General features: G+C 35.7%; 1 protein-coding gene across 1 annotated transcript; it reads left to right on the top strand.

Annotated features, from left to right (window-relative positions):
- Window positions 1-1,616: 1,616 nt before the first annotated feature.
- Window positions 1,617-16,611, top strand: LOC111982969 (DNA-directed RNA polymerase 2B, chloroplastic/mitochondrial). Its single transcript, XM_024014587.2, has 19 exons — window positions 1,617-2,945; window positions 3,828-4,043; window positions 4,368-4,501; window positions 4,591-4,657; window positions 5,022-5,080; window positions 6,756-6,873; window positions 7,070-7,183; window positions 7,364-7,495; window positions 7,581-7,997; window positions 9,653-9,703; window positions 10,059-10,129; window positions 13,012-13,096; window positions 13,335-13,487; window positions 13,637-13,711; window positions 13,826-13,915; window positions 14,028-14,075; window positions 14,828-14,942; window positions 15,021-15,124; window positions 15,819-16,611. The coding sequence occupies exons 1-19, from the start codon at window positions 2,022-2,024 to the stop codon at window positions 15,927-15,929; spliced, it is 3,084 nt and encodes a 1,027-aa protein (XP_023870355.1). The 5' UTR covers window positions 1,617-2,021; the 3' UTR covers window positions 15,930-16,611.
- Window positions 16,612-18,105: the final 1,494 nt, after the last annotated feature.

The raw sequence follows: 18,105 nt of genomic DNA on the forward strand, positions 1-18,105 counted from the left end.
TTCCCCATAGAATTGAAACTTGAGAGCAAAAACCTACCGAGCCAGGAAACATTCTCACAATTTCAAACCTTAAGGGTGGAAATATGGGTATTGGGGAACCTTCCCTCTATTTCTCACAACCTCTCTTAATTTCCTTTTCTCAGTGACTATGGGTCAAAGTTTCAGACCTGTTATGTTTTTATACTTTTTCAACACTTTTGTTATTAGCATTTTGATTATCTCTTGTCAAAACACAATTAGCCTTTATTTTCTATACGTTGTGAATTTTGGGCTTGATTCTCCATAAATAAACACTTCTAAAGAACCTAAGAGGAGATATGGGACGTTTTCGCATTTTTTGCCATCGTCGCAAAAACGTCCCCGACAACAATAATAATAAATATGTTAATTTTTAGAGCTGTAAGTTAATAAGCAAAGCAAAAAAACTTACATTAATAAAAAACTTACAATCCTTAGTTGTGCACATTGAAGCAAAGCAGAAGAGTAACTGAACAATTGGAGGATGTAACTTTGTGAGGAGATGCAATTCTTCAGCAAGGGTACTTGCCTTTTAATTACGAAGAAGAGAAATAAAAAGACAAAAAAAGAATCTATGAGATAGATTTTAGGCATGATATCAATAGGTGGTTTTATTGGGAATGATCAATGAATATATTCCAAGTAGAGAATAAGAATCGGAGGAAGAGGTGAGGTGATTGGCTGATTGACTCCTCACAGGGTACTTTTACAATACAAAATGAAGGAACATGGCATACACACAAACCAGGTAAAAAAAACCTATTGAAGAATAAGAATATGTGTACTATATATATTTTTTTATTCAGACTTATCTCTCTCTCTCTCTCTCTCTCTCCTCCAATTTTCGGCAAATCAATTGCTACAAATTTTTTTTACTTCTATTTTAGTAATGCCATTTCACAAATCAATGGCCACAATTTTTTTTTTCCTTCTATTTCAACAATGCCATTGCCACAAATCCATTGTCACAAATTTTTTTTTCCCTTCTATTTTGGCAATGCCATTGCCACAATTTTTTTTCCCTCCTATTTCGGTAATGACATTGCCACAAATCAATTGCCACCATTTTTTTTTTTCCTTCTATTTAGCAATGCCATTCCACAAATTAATTGCCACAATTTTTTTTTTCCTTCTATTTCGTTAGTGCCATTGCCACAAATCAACCACAATTTTTTTTTTTTAATTTCTCCCCATGATTTTGGCAAATTGGTTGCCACAATTTTTTTTCCTCTCATTTTCGGCTACTTGGTTGCCACTATTCATATTTTCTCTCTCCTCCATTCCCTACAATTTCAGCAACTTGGTTGCTACAATTGGTTTCCCTTTTGGGCACTCCCCTAGCATTTTGGGCACTTCACGGGCAGGACAAGAATTTCAGTAATCTCATTACCGAAATTCAATTTTTTCTCCCTCCCCATCACATCACTCATCTTTCTTCTCCTTCATACTTTTTCTTGCAATTTCGACAATAATATTGCCGAAATTCAGTCTCTTCTCTCATTTTACCAAATAATTTTGAATAGTACTTATAACACCATTAAACTCTATTTTTTGCAATATTTAGCCAAGCCAAAAGACTCGGAAATCACCCACAAACACGCACAGTTCAAACTTCAGTCTTCCCTCTTCCGACCACACCCTAATCACTTTATTGGCCCACATAACCAAAAGTGGGAGCTACTTACTATCCAGGCACGTCGCATGCCCATAAATCCATATTACACTAAACCCCCAAAAAACTAGAAATTTGTAGATTCACTCCTTTTCGACTGAGGGACAGAAAAGAAAGCAAGAGACACTGTGTACTGTGTTGTGAGATAAAAAAGAAAGAAACAAAGGTTTAAGAAGGGTTTAGCTTCAGCCTTCAGAAGGCGGCTACTACTCACTACTTCTTTCCTCTGCTATTCTCTTCCTCTCTCCATGAATTCAATTCCCTTTGTAAATTCCTTATCCAACCCAACTCTTCGATCCCATCACCAGTTTCGTTTTCCTCAGAATATTTGATGTCCAGTGCTAAAACCCCTCTACTTCTCTCTGCAAATCACACCACCCAAATCGACCGTTTCCTTCCCTTTTCTAAGCCCACAAGCTTTCCACAAAACCCTTCTAGGATCTCCGCAACCATGTGGAGCAACATTGCCAAGAGAGCCATTCAATTTCAAAACCCCCGCAGGTTTTGCCTCCTCAATTCCCAATCCCTCAGACGAGCTAATAGCTTTCTGGGTCTTACCCACCACCCGATTCTTCCTGAAAAATTCAAATACAGGCCAAGTTACGGGTTTTCTGAAATGGGTTTTCGTAGAAATGGTGAAATTTTGTCACATGAGGAGTTTACTGGGAGGCCAAGTTTTGGGTTTAATGGCTTTTTTTGTCCCAAAGGGTATGCGAGTGTTGCTGAGGCTGAGGCTGAGGCGGCTTCGTCTACAGATGTTGAGGAGGATGTTTTAGTTGGGGTGGAGGTTCAAGAATTGTTGCGGGAGATGAATAAGGAGGAGAAGAGGCAGGTTGAGTATAAACGGAGGAGGCGGCGGACTATGATGAGGGGAATGGGGCAAGGGAAGTATCAGATGCTAAGGAGGAGGCAGGTGAAGATTGAGACCGAGGCGTGGGAACAGGCGGCCAAGGAGTATAAGGAGCTATTGATGGACATGTGTGAGCAGAAGCTGGCCCCGAATTTGCCTTATATGAAGTCGTTGTTTCTCGGTTGGTTTGAGCCTTTGCGGGATGCCATTGAAAAGGAGCAAGAGTTGTGCAGAAGGGGGAAGAACAAGGCGGCTTATGCTCCCTATATCAACCAGTTACCGCCTGACATGATGTCGGTAATCACAATGCATAAGTTGATGGGATTGTTGATGACCGGAGGTGAACATGGGTCTGCGAGGGTGGTGCTGGCGGCTTGCGCGATAGGTGATGCTGTTGAGCAGGAGGTAGGAAGTTGTTTTCCACTCTCTTCTCATGGTCATTTTGGTTTGAACCCTTATATCAGATCATTCTATGATCTTTAGTTGTTCCTTTTAGGATTGAGTAAAGAAGATTTTGTTTTGGTTTAGAGGGTGATTTGGAAGCTGATATTAACTAAAGAAGAGGAAAGATCTTTTTAGTTTTTGATTTTCAAATGCTTTGAGAGTAGTGGTTATAGCATTTGTATTAAGGGTGATGAAATTATAGAAATGGGAATGGAAATTGTCAAAATTGTTTGGTTAAAACCATGGAGCAAGTTCATATTTTAGCCTTAGTAACGCTGGCAAAAGTTAGAGTGATAAGTGATTTTATGACGGTAGGATGTGATGTCTGATAATGAATAAGCTTTGTCTTACAACTAAAAAGGGCAGATGAAGGCCTTATTGTTTGTATGGCTTGAAATTTTGGTGTTTTGTGAAATAGTGTGGAGCAAAGTTTTAGTAACAGCTGAGAGTTTTCAACATTTAAGTATACTGGCTTTAGAAAATGGATATGCTGGAATCATACCAATTACCTTTTTTATGATGGGATACTTTTAGAGAGATTAAGCGAATTCTAGAAATTAAATGGAAGTATCATGTTGTGTCCAACATTACCTATAATGTTGGACATGCTAATATGTTTCTTGTTAAAGTCAGTCACATACATGGTTCTGTTTCATTTCTAGCTTGTTAAGTTCTATTGAGATATGGATTCGGGGATGTGGAGTCATGCTTTTCAAATTAGCCTCTCTTCCTATCATTTTGAAGTATCTCACACTTTGTTTAGCAAAGAAGTGTTCTGCTCTCCCTACATCCTTCACTTTATCCTATAATGAGTGCTGATGTGTTGTTTCTTCATTGTGTCAGGTTAGAATACACAAGTTCTTGGAGAAAACAAAAAAGAAAAAGGGTGATAAAGATAAAGAAAATGATGGAGAAGACTCCAATGCTGTTGTTATGGATCAAGAGAAGTTAAGAAAAAAGGTCACTACTTTGATAAAGAAGCAAAAGCTGTTAGCTGCAAGGCAGATAGTGAAAGGACAGGATGATTCAAAACCCTGGGGCCAGGATGCTAAGGCTAAGGTACATGACATGTTGTGTTGACTTGGTAAAAAGTTATTAGTTTTCTATTTGTATGTGCTTTCTTAAACAACCAATTGTCCCAAAAACGCCCTTCACGTGTGAGCTCAAACTCTCTTTTAATAGGTGAGGCCCAACGTGTGGGATTTTAAATGAGAGGTAGAATGGAGGTGGCATGGATCAAACTTAAGACCTCCTGCTCTGATACCTTGTTAAATTACTAATTGTCCCAAAAGCTTAAACTATTGAAAAATGGTAAATTTAATCATTTAACCACATAATTCTAACATGCTCTAAGAAGGTGCTCTTTGCCCTTATTCTTTTCAGGTTGGAAGCCGTCTGATTGAACTGTTGATGCAAACAGCTTATATACAACCTCCAGCCAATCAGTTAGCAGATGGCCCACCTGATATTCGGCCTGCATTTTTACACTCGTTGAAAACTGTGATGAAGGAAGGAAAGTAAGATCCATCAATCTCTATCTTATTAATCAATTATATTTTTCCCCTGATCACTCTAAATGGTGCTTCTATGCTTTTCCTTTCAACAGGAAAATCAGCAGAAGATTTGGCATTATAGAATGTGACCCTCTAGTTATCAAAGGCCTTGAGAGAACTGTAAGAAAAATCCTATCAAATTTTCATTCTTTAATAAAAATTTACTTCTAGATACCATTTTCATAAGATAATGAAAACTTTCATGTTGGCATTTGTTGATTTTTGTTCAGGGTTTAGACAGCTGGTAGATATTTTCTAGATTGTTAATGTGGATAAATCATTTTCTAGAATGTTATGGTTGATTGGCAGATAATAAATTAGCCTCTTGAATTTTCTTTTCCTTGTTCTTTTTTTTTTTTTTTTGGGGGGGGGGGATGTGGGGGGGGTGTGGGGGAACACATCTTGAAGTTTTCGTGAAACTTGATTTTCTTCTTTCTTCATGTATAAATGATGGATTTTAAAATTTTGTTATTTGCACAAACAGGCAAGGCACATGGTGATTCCTTACGTGCCAATGCTGGTGCCCCCAGTCAAGTGGACAGGGTATGTTAGTTGATTCTTCTTATTTTTTATTATTATTATTTTCAGTGTGCTGCCTTTTCTTCTACTTTTTATTTTATCATCTCTCTATAGAACTTAGTTGAAATTCAAGATTTCATACGGAGATAGCATGATTAAAATCGTTTATTTTTCATACTAATCATTGAGTACAGCTTTAACCCTTTGGGGCTGGTCTAGTTTATACTGGAGTTAAAAATGGTATGAAGAAATGCAAGTGCTGGTTTGCGTTTAAATTTAGTTTTGTAATTTTTAACTAGTAGGGTGTTTTGGTCTTTAGACTTACTAAGTGATAAGAAAGATAGGTAAGAACTAATAGCGTGTTTGGTTGGATGAGTTTTAGGGAGAATGGAAATAGGGGATGGAAAAGAGAGAAATTTTCATTTTCTTTTGTTTGGTAGAGGAGAAAATAGGGTTGAAGGAAAACGGGGTTTGAAGAGTTTTCTCTCCAGGGCCCACAAATCTCTCTCTAAAATGGATAAAAAACATGGGGAGAAAACTTGAGGGAGGCAAAATGTCAAGATTACCCCCACTTTTCCATCCTCTCTACCAAACACACATAGTGGAAAACACAAATATTTTCTATCCTTCCACTTTTTCATCGTCCCAACCAAACAAAGCCTAAAAGAGCTTTATCATGAAGAGGGAGTGATTTCCATATTGATAACACGTATATGTTGTTGATTTTTATTTTTATTTTTTAAAATGTTAATTCAATGAATTTTGAAAAGAAGATATATATTGTGTGTGTCCTTAAAATTTTCTAGGATCCAGCCATTTGTTATGGCCTTTAAATTAACTTTTACGATCCAATTAAGAAATCATAATGGAACTATCAAAAAGGATTAAATATATGTAATTTTGAATGGAAAAAAGATTCTATTAGACATTAAATTGTTTCCATTTCACAGAAAAAACCTGTGGTCCTTGCTTTCTTGCAGACTGACATTATCTCTGGAATTTCTTAACATATTAAAGAAGTAACATCATCTAGGACCTTGCAAAATATTTTAGGCCTAGACTTGTGATAGACTAGTAAGAAGGGTTTCTTCTCTATGCAAAACCTTTAGTTAAGCTCTCTAATTATCATGGAAAAGAAGGTTACTTTAGTGGTTTTCTAGTAGAATATTATGTAAAAAGCATAAGTCTAGGCTTTGGAGTAATAAGTACTTTTATATATTCTGGTTCTTTTGAAGCAAGGGTTTTTTGCTCCTCTTGGTCAAACATGTAGAAATTCCTGGTTGTTTTGAAGTAAGGGCTTTTTGCTCCTCTTGGTTGGACATGTAGAAGTTCACAGAGGCAAGGTTCTTTTAAATATTTGCATCAATATAGACACATATGAATTATAAAAAAAGCTATAGACACATATACCCCCTTCTGGACAAGGATTGGTTTATCTAAATGTAAAAATTAAGCTAAAATTCAATATAGTTGGAGGCTAGGAGCTCTGATTTCATTAGTGCATCTATACACCAGAAAGGGAGTTCCAACTCTTACTTGCATGTATTATTCAGCTAATCAATCAGGTTCAGAGATACAGATGGCTTTTGGGGGTTCCAGTGATGGTAGATAATTGTGAAAACAGCTTGCCTAGGCTACCTCCAGGTTGAATAGTTACACTTTTATTCACCGTTCTTTCTTTTCTTTTGTACTTTCACAGTTATGACAAAGGAGGACACTTGTTCTTGCCTTCCTATGTCATGCGCATTCGTGGAGCCAGACAACAACGTGAAGCAGTTAAGAGGGCCCCTAGGAAGCAATTAGAACCTGTTTTTGAGGTCTGAAACCACTTGCATTGCTTTGTGCCTTTATTTATGTTTTATATCATTTAATCTGTACTATTTGTTAACCTGGCCATGAGGACTAGATACCAGCATTACGTTTGGCTGTCATATATGTAAATTTATCTGCTTGAAATTTTCCCCACTTTGTTTTAGAAAGGCTGATACAATTGTTTTTGTAAATTACTGCCAGGCCCTGGATACTCTTGGGAATACCAAATGGAGGGTTAATAAGAGGGTACTTAGTGTTGTAGATAGAATCTGGGCTAGTGGAGGCCGTCTTGCTGATTTGGTGGACCGCAATGATGTGAGTTACTTCATGTTATTTATATTTTTATCTTTCTTGTTATGATGTACTTATGTTGTTTAACAGTATTCCAACCTCCAAGTGATTGGCATCACTCTACAAACTGTTGAATAAGTCATGTGCTATATGAAGTGTGCTTGGTTCAGTGAAATGCTTTTGTTTTAACTTTATGTGTTATAGATTCCCTTACCGGATCAGCCAGATACTGAAGACGAAGCTCAGCTCAAGAAATGGCGATGGAAAGTCAAATCTGTGAAGAAAGAGAACAGGGAGAGACATTCACAGCGTTGTGACATAGAACTTAAACTTGCGGTAAGATCCTTTTCACTTCCTGTGACATAGTAACTATATTATATTTTTAATAAGATTTATATTGACTTTTCTTTACTGGGAGCAGGTAGCCCGAAAAATGAAGGATGAAGAAGGTTTTTTCTACCCACACAACCTTGACTTTCGAGGTCGTGCTTACCCAATGCACCCATATTTAAATCATCTTGGGTCCGATCTATGTCGGGGTATTCTAGAATTTGCAGAGGGACGGCCTCTTGGAAAGTCAGGCTTACGTTGGTTGAAGATACACTTTGCAAATCTATATGCTGGTGGTGTGGACAAATTATCTCATGAGGGTCGACTGACATTTACTGAGAATCATTTGGATGATATATTTGATTCTGCAGACAGGCCACTTGAAGGCAAGCGCTGGTGGTTGAATGCAGAAGATCCATTTCAGTGCCTGGCTGTTTGCATGAATCTCACTGAGGCTTTGAGAAGTTCGTCCCCGGAGACCTTTATTTCACATATTCCCATACATCAGGTACTTTCATTGTGGTATGTTGCCAGTTTTTTCTCTTTTGAACTCTGAAGGATTGGGTTCATAAGTTGATAGTGTACTACATGTATTTGACATAGGAAAGATGTAGGGAATCTGTCTATGTGTGCTTGTGGTGGCAGAGCTCTTGCAGAATTCATGGATCTAGAGTTTGGAATTTCAGAAGAAATGGTTAGGGTTCAGAGATTGACTAAGGTTTCAATACAGGTTGATGGAAAATGATGGACAGCCAATGTGTTTGGGAATTATGGCTGGTTTGATAGGTTACTCTGTGGCTATTTAGTAGAAAAAAATATGTGGCTTTTAGGTTTAGATAGGTAAGGATAAAGGCTCAATTTGAAATTGCAAAACAGAGAAGAAAAGAAAAAAGTTTGTGACTGCTGTGAATGGTATCCAGGAACAGTACCAGTGCACTGTGAAGAAGAGGAGGAAGAGAGAACGCACTAGGAAATCTTGCCCCGATACTCTACTCAATCTCCAAGTCTAAATTTTTTGAATAAAAAAAAAAGGAGCATATTCATATAAATTAGTTGACCCTCCACCTGCTAGGGTTAGGACTCTCAATTTGGCCAGTAGAACCCAACAGAAGACACCTAACACCATATCTATTCCAAACATGATTAAGAAATTAACCCTAGATATTAAGTTATTCTTAGGAATTTTATGAAGATGCACAGCTTCCCCTACATATAAAAATGCTAATAATAACACATTAATCAATGGCTCAAATTAAAAGATCTTTTATTTATTTCTGAAATTGAAAATCAAATTTAAAGATCTTTTAATCCTAGACTTCTAATGATTTAGCTGTCAAACTCTCTTAAGACTTGTCTCATGCCGATGTTGTACGTGATCTCCATACAAGCAAAACTTTAAGTTGCCAAAATTGTATATTACAGCAACTTGACTTCCTTCTATTGCTGCATCATTATTAGCTCAGAATAGTAATTCATATGGTTTTGGACATCTTTCTGAAGGAAATATGTGAATGACCTTACAAGAAGCTATATTCGTATGCTAGATTTTAATTAAAGATTTTTTTTATCAGTAAGAAAACTTTAAATAAAGAAATTGATAACATTAATTGGATAAAGGAAGGACAAAGGGAAATAAGTGGATTAGAGCTGGGTAAGGGAGCTACAGGAGGCATAGAAAATATTTTCTATGTACTTATACATAAACTCCATGATTTGTGTTTGCATGTGCCAGGGAGCTGTAGCTCAAATGCCACTTCCTCCCCTTGTAAGAGAAAGGTGGAGGGCGAATTCGTGGATTCAGGACCCATTGGGTGCATATGTCGCTAAACAATAAAAAAAATGGTTCTCTCCTTACTCGAGTCTGTTATAGAGACAAATTAAAGGATAAACTTAAGTGGGTTTCTTCTAGGGTTTTTACTATTTCGCCATGTATTGTAGGCTCTTTCTCATATCATTGCATGTTGCATAGATGTGGGTGGAACTATCAAGTTAATTGCATTTCACATTTCTTTCGTCATGTGATACCATCATCTGCTAGCTGTATAAGTTCAAAGTTCTTCAACTATTGCTGAGCTTTGGTTTGGTCTTGTATGTCATGTTTTCTTCAGAATTTATAACTTTTAATGAGATTTTTTTTTATTACCCTCTTATGATATTCTGTAGGATGGCTCTTGCAATGGTTTACAACACTATGCAGCTCTTGGACGAGACAAGGTAATGGTGTTGTTTTAATTTATAATTTAATTCAGAAGTAGGTATTAAGGTTTCACTTTTGCTTATATGAACTCCAAATAAGGCAAAAAACAAAAAAAATCTAGTGACCAAAGCTCCCTAGTTATATCAGAACATAGAAAAAGATGATTAATTATTTCCCTATTAGTTACTCTGCGCCTTTGAAGGTTATTTTCTGTCAATATTTTATGAGAGCTGATGTCCGGATGCTTTAATGGAAAACTCTCTCACTCGCTCCTCTCCTTCCCTTTTCTCTCTCTTAAAAAAAAAAAAAAAAGCTTCGTTCTCAGATGTTTTTGCATTATTTATCATTAATAAATAATACTGTTTCATTCAGTTGGGAGCAGCTGCTGTCAATTTAGTTGCAGGAGAGAAGCCTGCAGATGTATACTCAGGAATAGCTGCTAGGTAAGCTGTTCTTTACCAAGGCAATCTCCAGTGTTGATTTTATATATACAAATTTAAAGCATTAATTTAATTTTTGAGAAGTTTGAAGCAATACCATACAATGTAAAAAGAGGAAGTGACTTTTGGCTTAGTAAAGGAATTTAGATATTAGACTAGGATCTGTTTGGCATTACTGTAGGAAGTAGAGCTTTTTTAATAATGAGTTTAAGTGAAAAGAGTTTTAGCACTCTGAGCATTTCATAAACTACAATAAAAAAAGGCATTTGAAGTTGTTAGACCCGTTTGGTGTCCAAACTGATAAACAGCTTTTAGATGTGAGAAATAACAAAGAGGACATAATAAAACTGCTTTTATTTCATATTTGAACCCAATTAATTCAATTAATGACCAATATTATTGTTATTATTATTATTATTGGCAGTTTTATGATTATTATTATTATTATTTATTTTGATAAGTAAGAAAGATGTATATTCAAAATGCTACTTTATGCATGAGAAACACAAAGCAAACTATAAGTAAAAAGAAAATAAAGAAACAAAAAAGAGAAGAAAACCAAGAAGAACACTAATTACAAAAGAGGAGAGAACAAAGGAACGAAGGGAGAAAATCACTAGATTTGAGTCCCCAAAGCCCTAGACCAGTCGAAAAGAAATCTGCTAGAAGAAGCAAGTAACTGATCTCTAGAGCTATCCAAGTCCTCAAAAGTTTGCCAATTGCACTCCTTCCAAATACACCATAGTATGGAACTAAATTCCAAATGTTAGACAAGTGCTTCCCCCACAAATTCCACTAACCAAAGAGTAGACTTGGAACCATTCTTGGTAAGACCCATGAAGTCCCAAAAGATTTAAAAATAAAATTCCACAACCGATGAGCCTTCTTACAATGAAGCGATAAGTGATCCATAATCTCCCCACAATGATGACGCATAATGCATCAGTCAACAAAATCAAAACCCCTAAGTTTCAAATTGTCACTCGTGAGAATCTTGTTCCAAGTTACAATCCAAACAAAGAAGGAAACAGGCCGAGGGGCCTTAACTTTCCAAATACTTTTCCTAGGAAAGACAATGGAAGAAGAACCTCGCAACTTATTAAAGAACAAACAGATATCAAAATCCCCATTAGGCTCCAACTTCCATCTCATCCTGTCCCCAATATCCGTTGAAGGAATATTGGATCCCAAGATACAAAGAAAGTCATCCCATGTAACCAACTCATAATCATTAAGATCCCGAATGAATTGAACATCCCAGCTTCTCCTTTCCCCCGCCCCCAACCTTGTCAAAGAAGACTCAACAAAGGCCTGCCTATCAATGGCAATACCATCCAGTCCCGGGAAAGCCAGTTGGAGAGGTTGATCCCCACACCACCCATCTTGCCAAAATCTCACTCTATTCCCATCCCAACAACAAAATGAGTATTTTTGCTAAAATCCTCCCAACCCATACGGATACCTCTCCATAAACCACATCCGTGAACATCCCTACCCAACTTAAAAGTCCATCCCCCCATTCTTCCCCAAAGTTCGAAGGCGGTTTTATTATTATTATTATTATTATTTTGATGACATAGGAGAACTTCACTCAGATTAGTTGCACGTCACAGAGTATACTGTACAATAATCCTCACTGTTAATCAAACTCTTGCGGGCAACTGACCCCACCCGCCAGAACCAGTTACTGGGTAATCCAGGGGCTTTTCACCCCCTGACGGGCTAAGCAGTTTATCCTCATGCCTAAGAGGCTTTTATTAATTTTATTATTATTAATAGTATCATTGTAATCAACATCATTATTATTAGCTCTCTATCTCTCTCTCTCAAAATAGGTAAGCATCAAGCGTCATTTTGAAAAATACTAATAGACATTTATGTCAATTTATTATTTCTATTAAAAGCTATAACAGTGCACTAAAGATCTCTAATGTTAAAGGTTAGAATTTCAGCTTTAGCTTAAAGCTATTTTCCAGCTTTAGCCCTTAAAGCCCTTTTTCTTTCCTATTGATGTTATACCAGACGGGCACAAGGCTTCATTTCTTATCATTAGAATAAATTATTTATATTTTTCTAGATTGCTGATTAAAGCATGTGTAATTTCAAAAATTATGCTGTCATTGCATTTCCAGTTTGAGATAAGAGGAAAAAGAAAAAGTAATATCTCTGGATGCCCATCTATATGTTGTAGGAGAGAATGATGCGTACATACCTCTCTATCATTTTATGCATGCAAAATAGGAAAGTTAGCATAAGTTGAGCCATCATAGTGGAACTCAAAGTCTTTCAGTATCATCCTGGAGGACGCTAACTGAAAAGTTCCGGTACTTACATTTCCTCTGCTATTGCTATTTGGATTTTGGAAGGAGGAATTTTCATCGGGATGGTTTTAAGTTATCCAAGTAGAGCTACTGCATTAAAAGAACTAAGAAGTAGGTCTTCATCTATGGCAGCTATGGCACTTGTCTTTTCTTTTTTTTCTTTTTTTCTTGCGAAAGTAAGAAGTACGTCTGCCATCTATGGCTATTCATTTCCTGCATCTCCAATTTTCTGGTTCTCTGACAGAAATTATATGTTGTAAACAATTACATAATTATAGTGAGGACTAAGAAATTATATTTAAACAGATATATTTAAAGGATATAAATTATTTATAATCAAGAGGTGTAAAGATATTTTCTCTCCCTGATATTATTGATCGCTGTAATCTGGGTTCTTGATTTGTGCCACTATAGTACATTTCTAGCATACTTGGTTTTTTTAATAAATTTCTTACGTTACTTATCCAAAAAAAAAAAAAAAACTAACTGCAGTGGCCATCATTCTCTTTCAAAGGAAGTTGTCTAAGAATACAGTTTTTTGATGATGTCATTTTTGCAATGCAGAGTACTAGAGATCATGCGGGAGGATGCGCAGAAAGATCCTACAATTTTTCCAGATGCATTGCATGCAAGAACATTAATTAATCAGGTTCTTTGCCTACTTTTCATGTCTTGATTTGAACAATGTCATGTGTTGCAAATGTTACTAAGATAAACTTGGCAAATTATAACCATCAAAATTTTGAATTATTTTTCATCATAAATCATTTAGAAGATGCAATGCAAGTATGTTTTATGCGATGTGGTTGGTATAGATTGCAATTTTGCCTACGTGACCTCCTGTCTCTTGCAACCAATTGTTGAACTAATGGCTGGATATTGTCTAGGTGGACAGAAAATTGGTGAAGCAAACAGTGATGACATCAGTCTATGGTGTCACTTACATTGGTGCTAGGGATCAGATCAAGAGGAGGTTGAAGGAACGCAGTGTCATTGCAGATGATGTAGAGCTCTTTGGTGCTTCTTGTTATGCTGCAAAGGTATGGAATATAGGGGAAGGAGGATTGGTACTACTATATAGCCTTACTTTTCTTCACTAAGATATGACGAATGCTTGCTCCACACGTTACATGTGTGTGTATTCAATGATTTTATCTTCAATAACAATTCTCTGTATTATTCTGTGCAGATCACCTTAACTGCCTTGGGGCAGATGTTTGAAGCTGCACGTGGTATCATGAGCTGGCTTGGTGAATGTGCAAAAGTGTGTCCTGTGGCTCTTTTCTTTTGGTTTGCTTAAATGTGTACACCATCCTCATTTACTTATTTTTCTGCAGTCATTTTACAAATACTTGACTTCAAAGTTTAACATGAACAGATAATTGCATCTGAAAATCAGCCAGTAAGGTGGACAACTCCACTTGGACTTCCTGTCGTGCAACCTTACCGCAAATTGGGAAGGCATCTTGTGAGTGTTCCAAAATTAATAGGAACATTAAGGGTCACTACTCTTATCATATTTATAAAGTCCAAAGCAGGATTTCAAGTCATTAAGCTTTTTTTTGTGAAATTCAATGCAGGTAAAAACTTCTCTTCAGGTTTTAACACTACAACGAGAAACAGAAAAGGTAGCTGTAATTATTTTCTGTTGGGGTTCTGCTTTAGATATGTTGGATGCCATTTAGGGTTACTTGCAAGATACACCCATGCATTGTACATTGACATGTAAATTGAAGATGGCTTTGCATTTTTTTTCCCTTCAACCAGAATATTTGTCCTGAGATGATGTCATCTTATCTCATTCCATGTCTGGAACACCTATTTTATGCTGTACCATTTCTCTGCAAGCATGTTGCAGGGGTGCAGTTCCTACACCTTCCGCAATCCTGCCCCACTGTGTGCCCGGGGAGCCACTTTTTTCTCTCATCCTAATAATGTTAAAATTCATTAGTTTGATATATGCACCCAAGTTTGTATATTGAAATTATCAAAGTGATTGTGAAAATTAAATGCATTCATATTTCTACCACACCGACAACCACCCTCCCATTTTCTCTTTCCTCTCCCCTTTGTCATCTGCTTAAATTCACTAGCTTGATATATGCACCCAAGTTTGTATATGGAAATTATCAAAGTGATCCTGAAAATTAAATGCATTCATATTGCTACCACACCGATCCAATGAATATGTATGGATTTTGTTGGTTTCCATATCCTTAATGGAACACAAAGATGCATATCTTTGGTCAACTTCTTCATGGCCCCAAATGAAAATGGAACCAAAAAAGGGGGGGAGGTCTTTGATATGATGAATTTAGCCATCATATTTGTTGAACACTCTGAACCTCAGTTAAACAAGATTGTTATATTACTATTATAGGTTATGGTCAAGCGGCAGAGGACAGCATTCCCTCCAAACTTTGTTCACTCCCTCGATGGTTCTCATATGATGATGACCGCAAATTCCTGCAAAAAGGCGGGCTTGAACTTTGCAGGTTTTTCTGGTCATTCCTTCTTTTATTCCTTTTTTGTTTTTAACTTCTACTAACTATGCCACCGGTATATGATTACAGGAGTTCATGATTCATACTGGACACATGCATGTGATGTGGATGAATTAAGCAGGATACTTCGAGAAAAGTTCGTTGAACTCTATGAGACACCAATATTGGAGAATGTAGAGTCTCTTCACTTCTTAGATACACTTTAGTTATAGGGGAAGCACATTTACTGTTACTATTATCAAGGTTCTTAGGGTTCCACCATGGACTTATTAAAATCTTATCCATGTACCTTGAAGTGAGTGGATTGGATTTGGCTACTTCATCAATAATTTAACTAGTTACCAAAATAATAATAGGCAACGTTTTTTTAAATGTTGTTGACGCAAAATCTAATCTATTAATTTCAAAATGAATGGATAGGATTCTAAGAACTCCATGGTGGAGTTACCCTAAGAACTCTAGACTCTAGAGGATCTTAATCCGTGACTAATATTTGAGTTTTCATTGAGTTCTTCTGCAATATCAGCCCAAATCTTATCTGTCTGCTTTTTAAATTTGTTATGTGGTTACTTTGGTTGAGGGGATACATAAATAAAAGACTACATATTGTTAAGGTGAGGTTTTGATTCAAAATGACAATAATTGGGTTTCTTAAAATCACTTGCTTTCTGAATCTTTTATTGACTCCTCATTTTCTTTTTATTATCATGTTTGTACAAATTTAAGCGGTAGATGGTATTATGATATATGCATAAGCTGCTGATTTTAAGGAAAACACAGTAGTTCATTTATTTATTTTTTCTACTGAACTTAATATTGAAACTAAGAAAAGTTTATTTTCTTCTAACCCATTGTTTTTGTACACAGTTACTGGAAAGCTTTGAGCGGTCCTTTCCTACATTGTCTTTCCCTCCCTTACCTGAACGTGGAGACTTTGATTTAAGGGACGTCTTAGAATCACCCTACTTCTTCAACTGATCTGATGCAAGGATTTCTCTTTATCTAGGGCTACAGTGATCCCTGGCCTCTGCAGATGTTTTCTATCTCTGACAGTTCTCTTTGTTTCTACCCATGAGTGGTGAGGCAAAGGAGGTTGTTTTATCAAGATGCCTTGTTGAGAACTGCTGCACCACCCTTGTATATATTTTGGAAGATGTTCCTGGGCATTGACATTGAGAAGATAAAAACATGGTCAGTATCTGCTTCATGCAGCCCTGAACTCGGAGCTTTCTGTGCCCCTGTACAGCCAACATGAACTCTAGTTTCTGAATGTATGTATGCTACGTGGGTTAAAAAGCTTTTCTGAAACTGAATCATAAAGCAAGACATTTCCAGAAAGGAAGCTGGGAACTTAATGCTTTGCCTGGCTGCCACTGGACACAGCTCATTGACAATCCATTTCATAGGATCATGTGAAAGAAGAAGCGCTTCATGATGATTCAAGCGATTACAGAACCTGTTTGCATATCCTTGACAACGGAGAATGCTAACATCAGGTTCCTTTGGTTCTTGCTGACTGATACAAATTTTGCTTTTTCTACAGGATATGTACCTCTTTTCCATTCTTGTTCTAGCCCAATTGTTATATGGGTGTTAGTTCTTTTTTTTTTTCTTTTCTTTTTCCCATGTAAATGTGAACAATAAATATACATTGTCCCCCCCCCCCATTCAACAATAACCAACAGGAAAAAAAAAAAAAAATCAATTTAAACCCATATGCACAGTAATAAACTCTTCAAAATATAAAATAAAGCTTACAAAACTCAGTGAGTTAATAAATAAATAACTACATTTAAAAAAAATAAAATAAAAGCTGGATGCCTCTACATTGGTGCCTATCGGTGTTTGTTTATGACTATTTTTTATTCTCCAAAAGTGTTCAAATAGCTGCCTACCTGCCTTTAGTTCGACATTATGGGTGGAATTTTAAATGGAATATACAATTCTATCATTTTAGATTCCTTTGTAAATATCAATTACTTTATCCAAAGTTCCAAACTCAAGTCAGTTTATTCACCATTCAATTAATGATTGACCATTTTATTTTTTTCTCTCCTCAATGACATGTAATATTCCGAAGTATTTATGACATTATATACAACATAATGAGATTACATATAAACAATATAGAAATCTTTCCTACAAATTATTTTAAAATAAAATTACAATCTACCCATACATCGCATAGTGAATAATTTGAAAGGGTCAAATTATTCACCCTTGCAAGAGGAGCCTTCTCACCTCTCATAGGGGGTGTGAGCTCTCGGTAGGAGTAGTGAGGACTCCTTCCAAATGAATGAATAATTTCTTTTTGAAAAGGACTTAAAATGTATCCCCTCAAAATTTCACATTAACTTTCTATAAATGCATTTTTTTAGTACATTTAACTCGTTAATTTTATTGACATTAATTACAATTATTGAACCCATCTATATATATATATATATTATAATTATAATAATTTCTTTATTATAAGATAAAAAACAAAACAAACTTTCTGAAGAATTTAAAAAGTTAGGTAAATAAAATATTCATTCTTAAATAATATTTACTTACAAAAGTTTGTGCATCATCAAAGTACATTAAAATTGAAAATTATTCCCCAAAACGAGCTTTCTTAAAATCCAAACTTTTTTTCTCACCCTATATCAAAAAAAAAAAAAAAAAAACATTACCTATCTAAAAATTTATAATTCAAGGGAAAAGAAAATTGAAACAAACACTTTTAGGGAGTCAAAACCGAACAAAATCACAATTTAAAATCAAAAAGAAAAAAAAAAGTTACATCAAAATCTGAACTTTCTTTACCTAATATCCAAAACAGAGGGAAGGTATTTCAAAAATTTACAAACCAAAATTAAAATAAGATTAGTGTGAGTTTGAAAAGTGATTTTAGCTGGCTTTTTGCTTATTTATGTACTATTTGTTGGTTTCACATTACTTTTTGTCTCAACTTTATTTTAAATAATATAACTTTTAACAAAAAAAAAAAAAAAAAAACATTACCTATCTAAAAATTTATAATTCAAGGGAAAAGAAAATTGAAACAAACACTTTTAGGGAGTCAAAACCGAACAAAATCACAATTTAAAATCAAAAAGAAAAAAAAAAGTTACATCAAAATCTGAACTTTCTTTACCTAATATCCAAAACA

The sequence above is a fragment of the Quercus suber genome, unplaced genomic scaffold (assembly GCF_002906115.3).
Source record: "Quercus suber isolate HL8 unplaced genomic scaffold, Cork oak 2.0 scaffold_757, whole genome shotgun sequence".
Taxonomy (NCBI): domain Eukaryota; kingdom Viridiplantae; phylum Streptophyta; class Magnoliopsida; order Fagales; family Fagaceae; genus Quercus; species Quercus suber.

What these genes read in the sequence shown, in the direction of transcription:
- LOC111982969 (XM_024014587.2), top strand. Translation starts at nt 2,022, where the DNA reads ATGTCCAGTGCTAAAACCCCTCTACTTCTCTCTGCAAATCACACCACC. An exon ending in GTGATGCTGTTGAGCAGGAG is followed by an intron (nt 2,946 to 3,827) that starts GTAGGAAGTTGT and finishes TCATTGTGTCAG; the next exon opens with GTTAGAATACACAAGTTCTT. An exon ending in CAGCTCTTGGACGAGACAAG is followed by an intron (nt 9,704 to 10,058) that starts GTAATGGTGTTG and finishes TGTTTCATTCAG; the next exon opens with TTGGGAGCAGCTGCTGTCAA.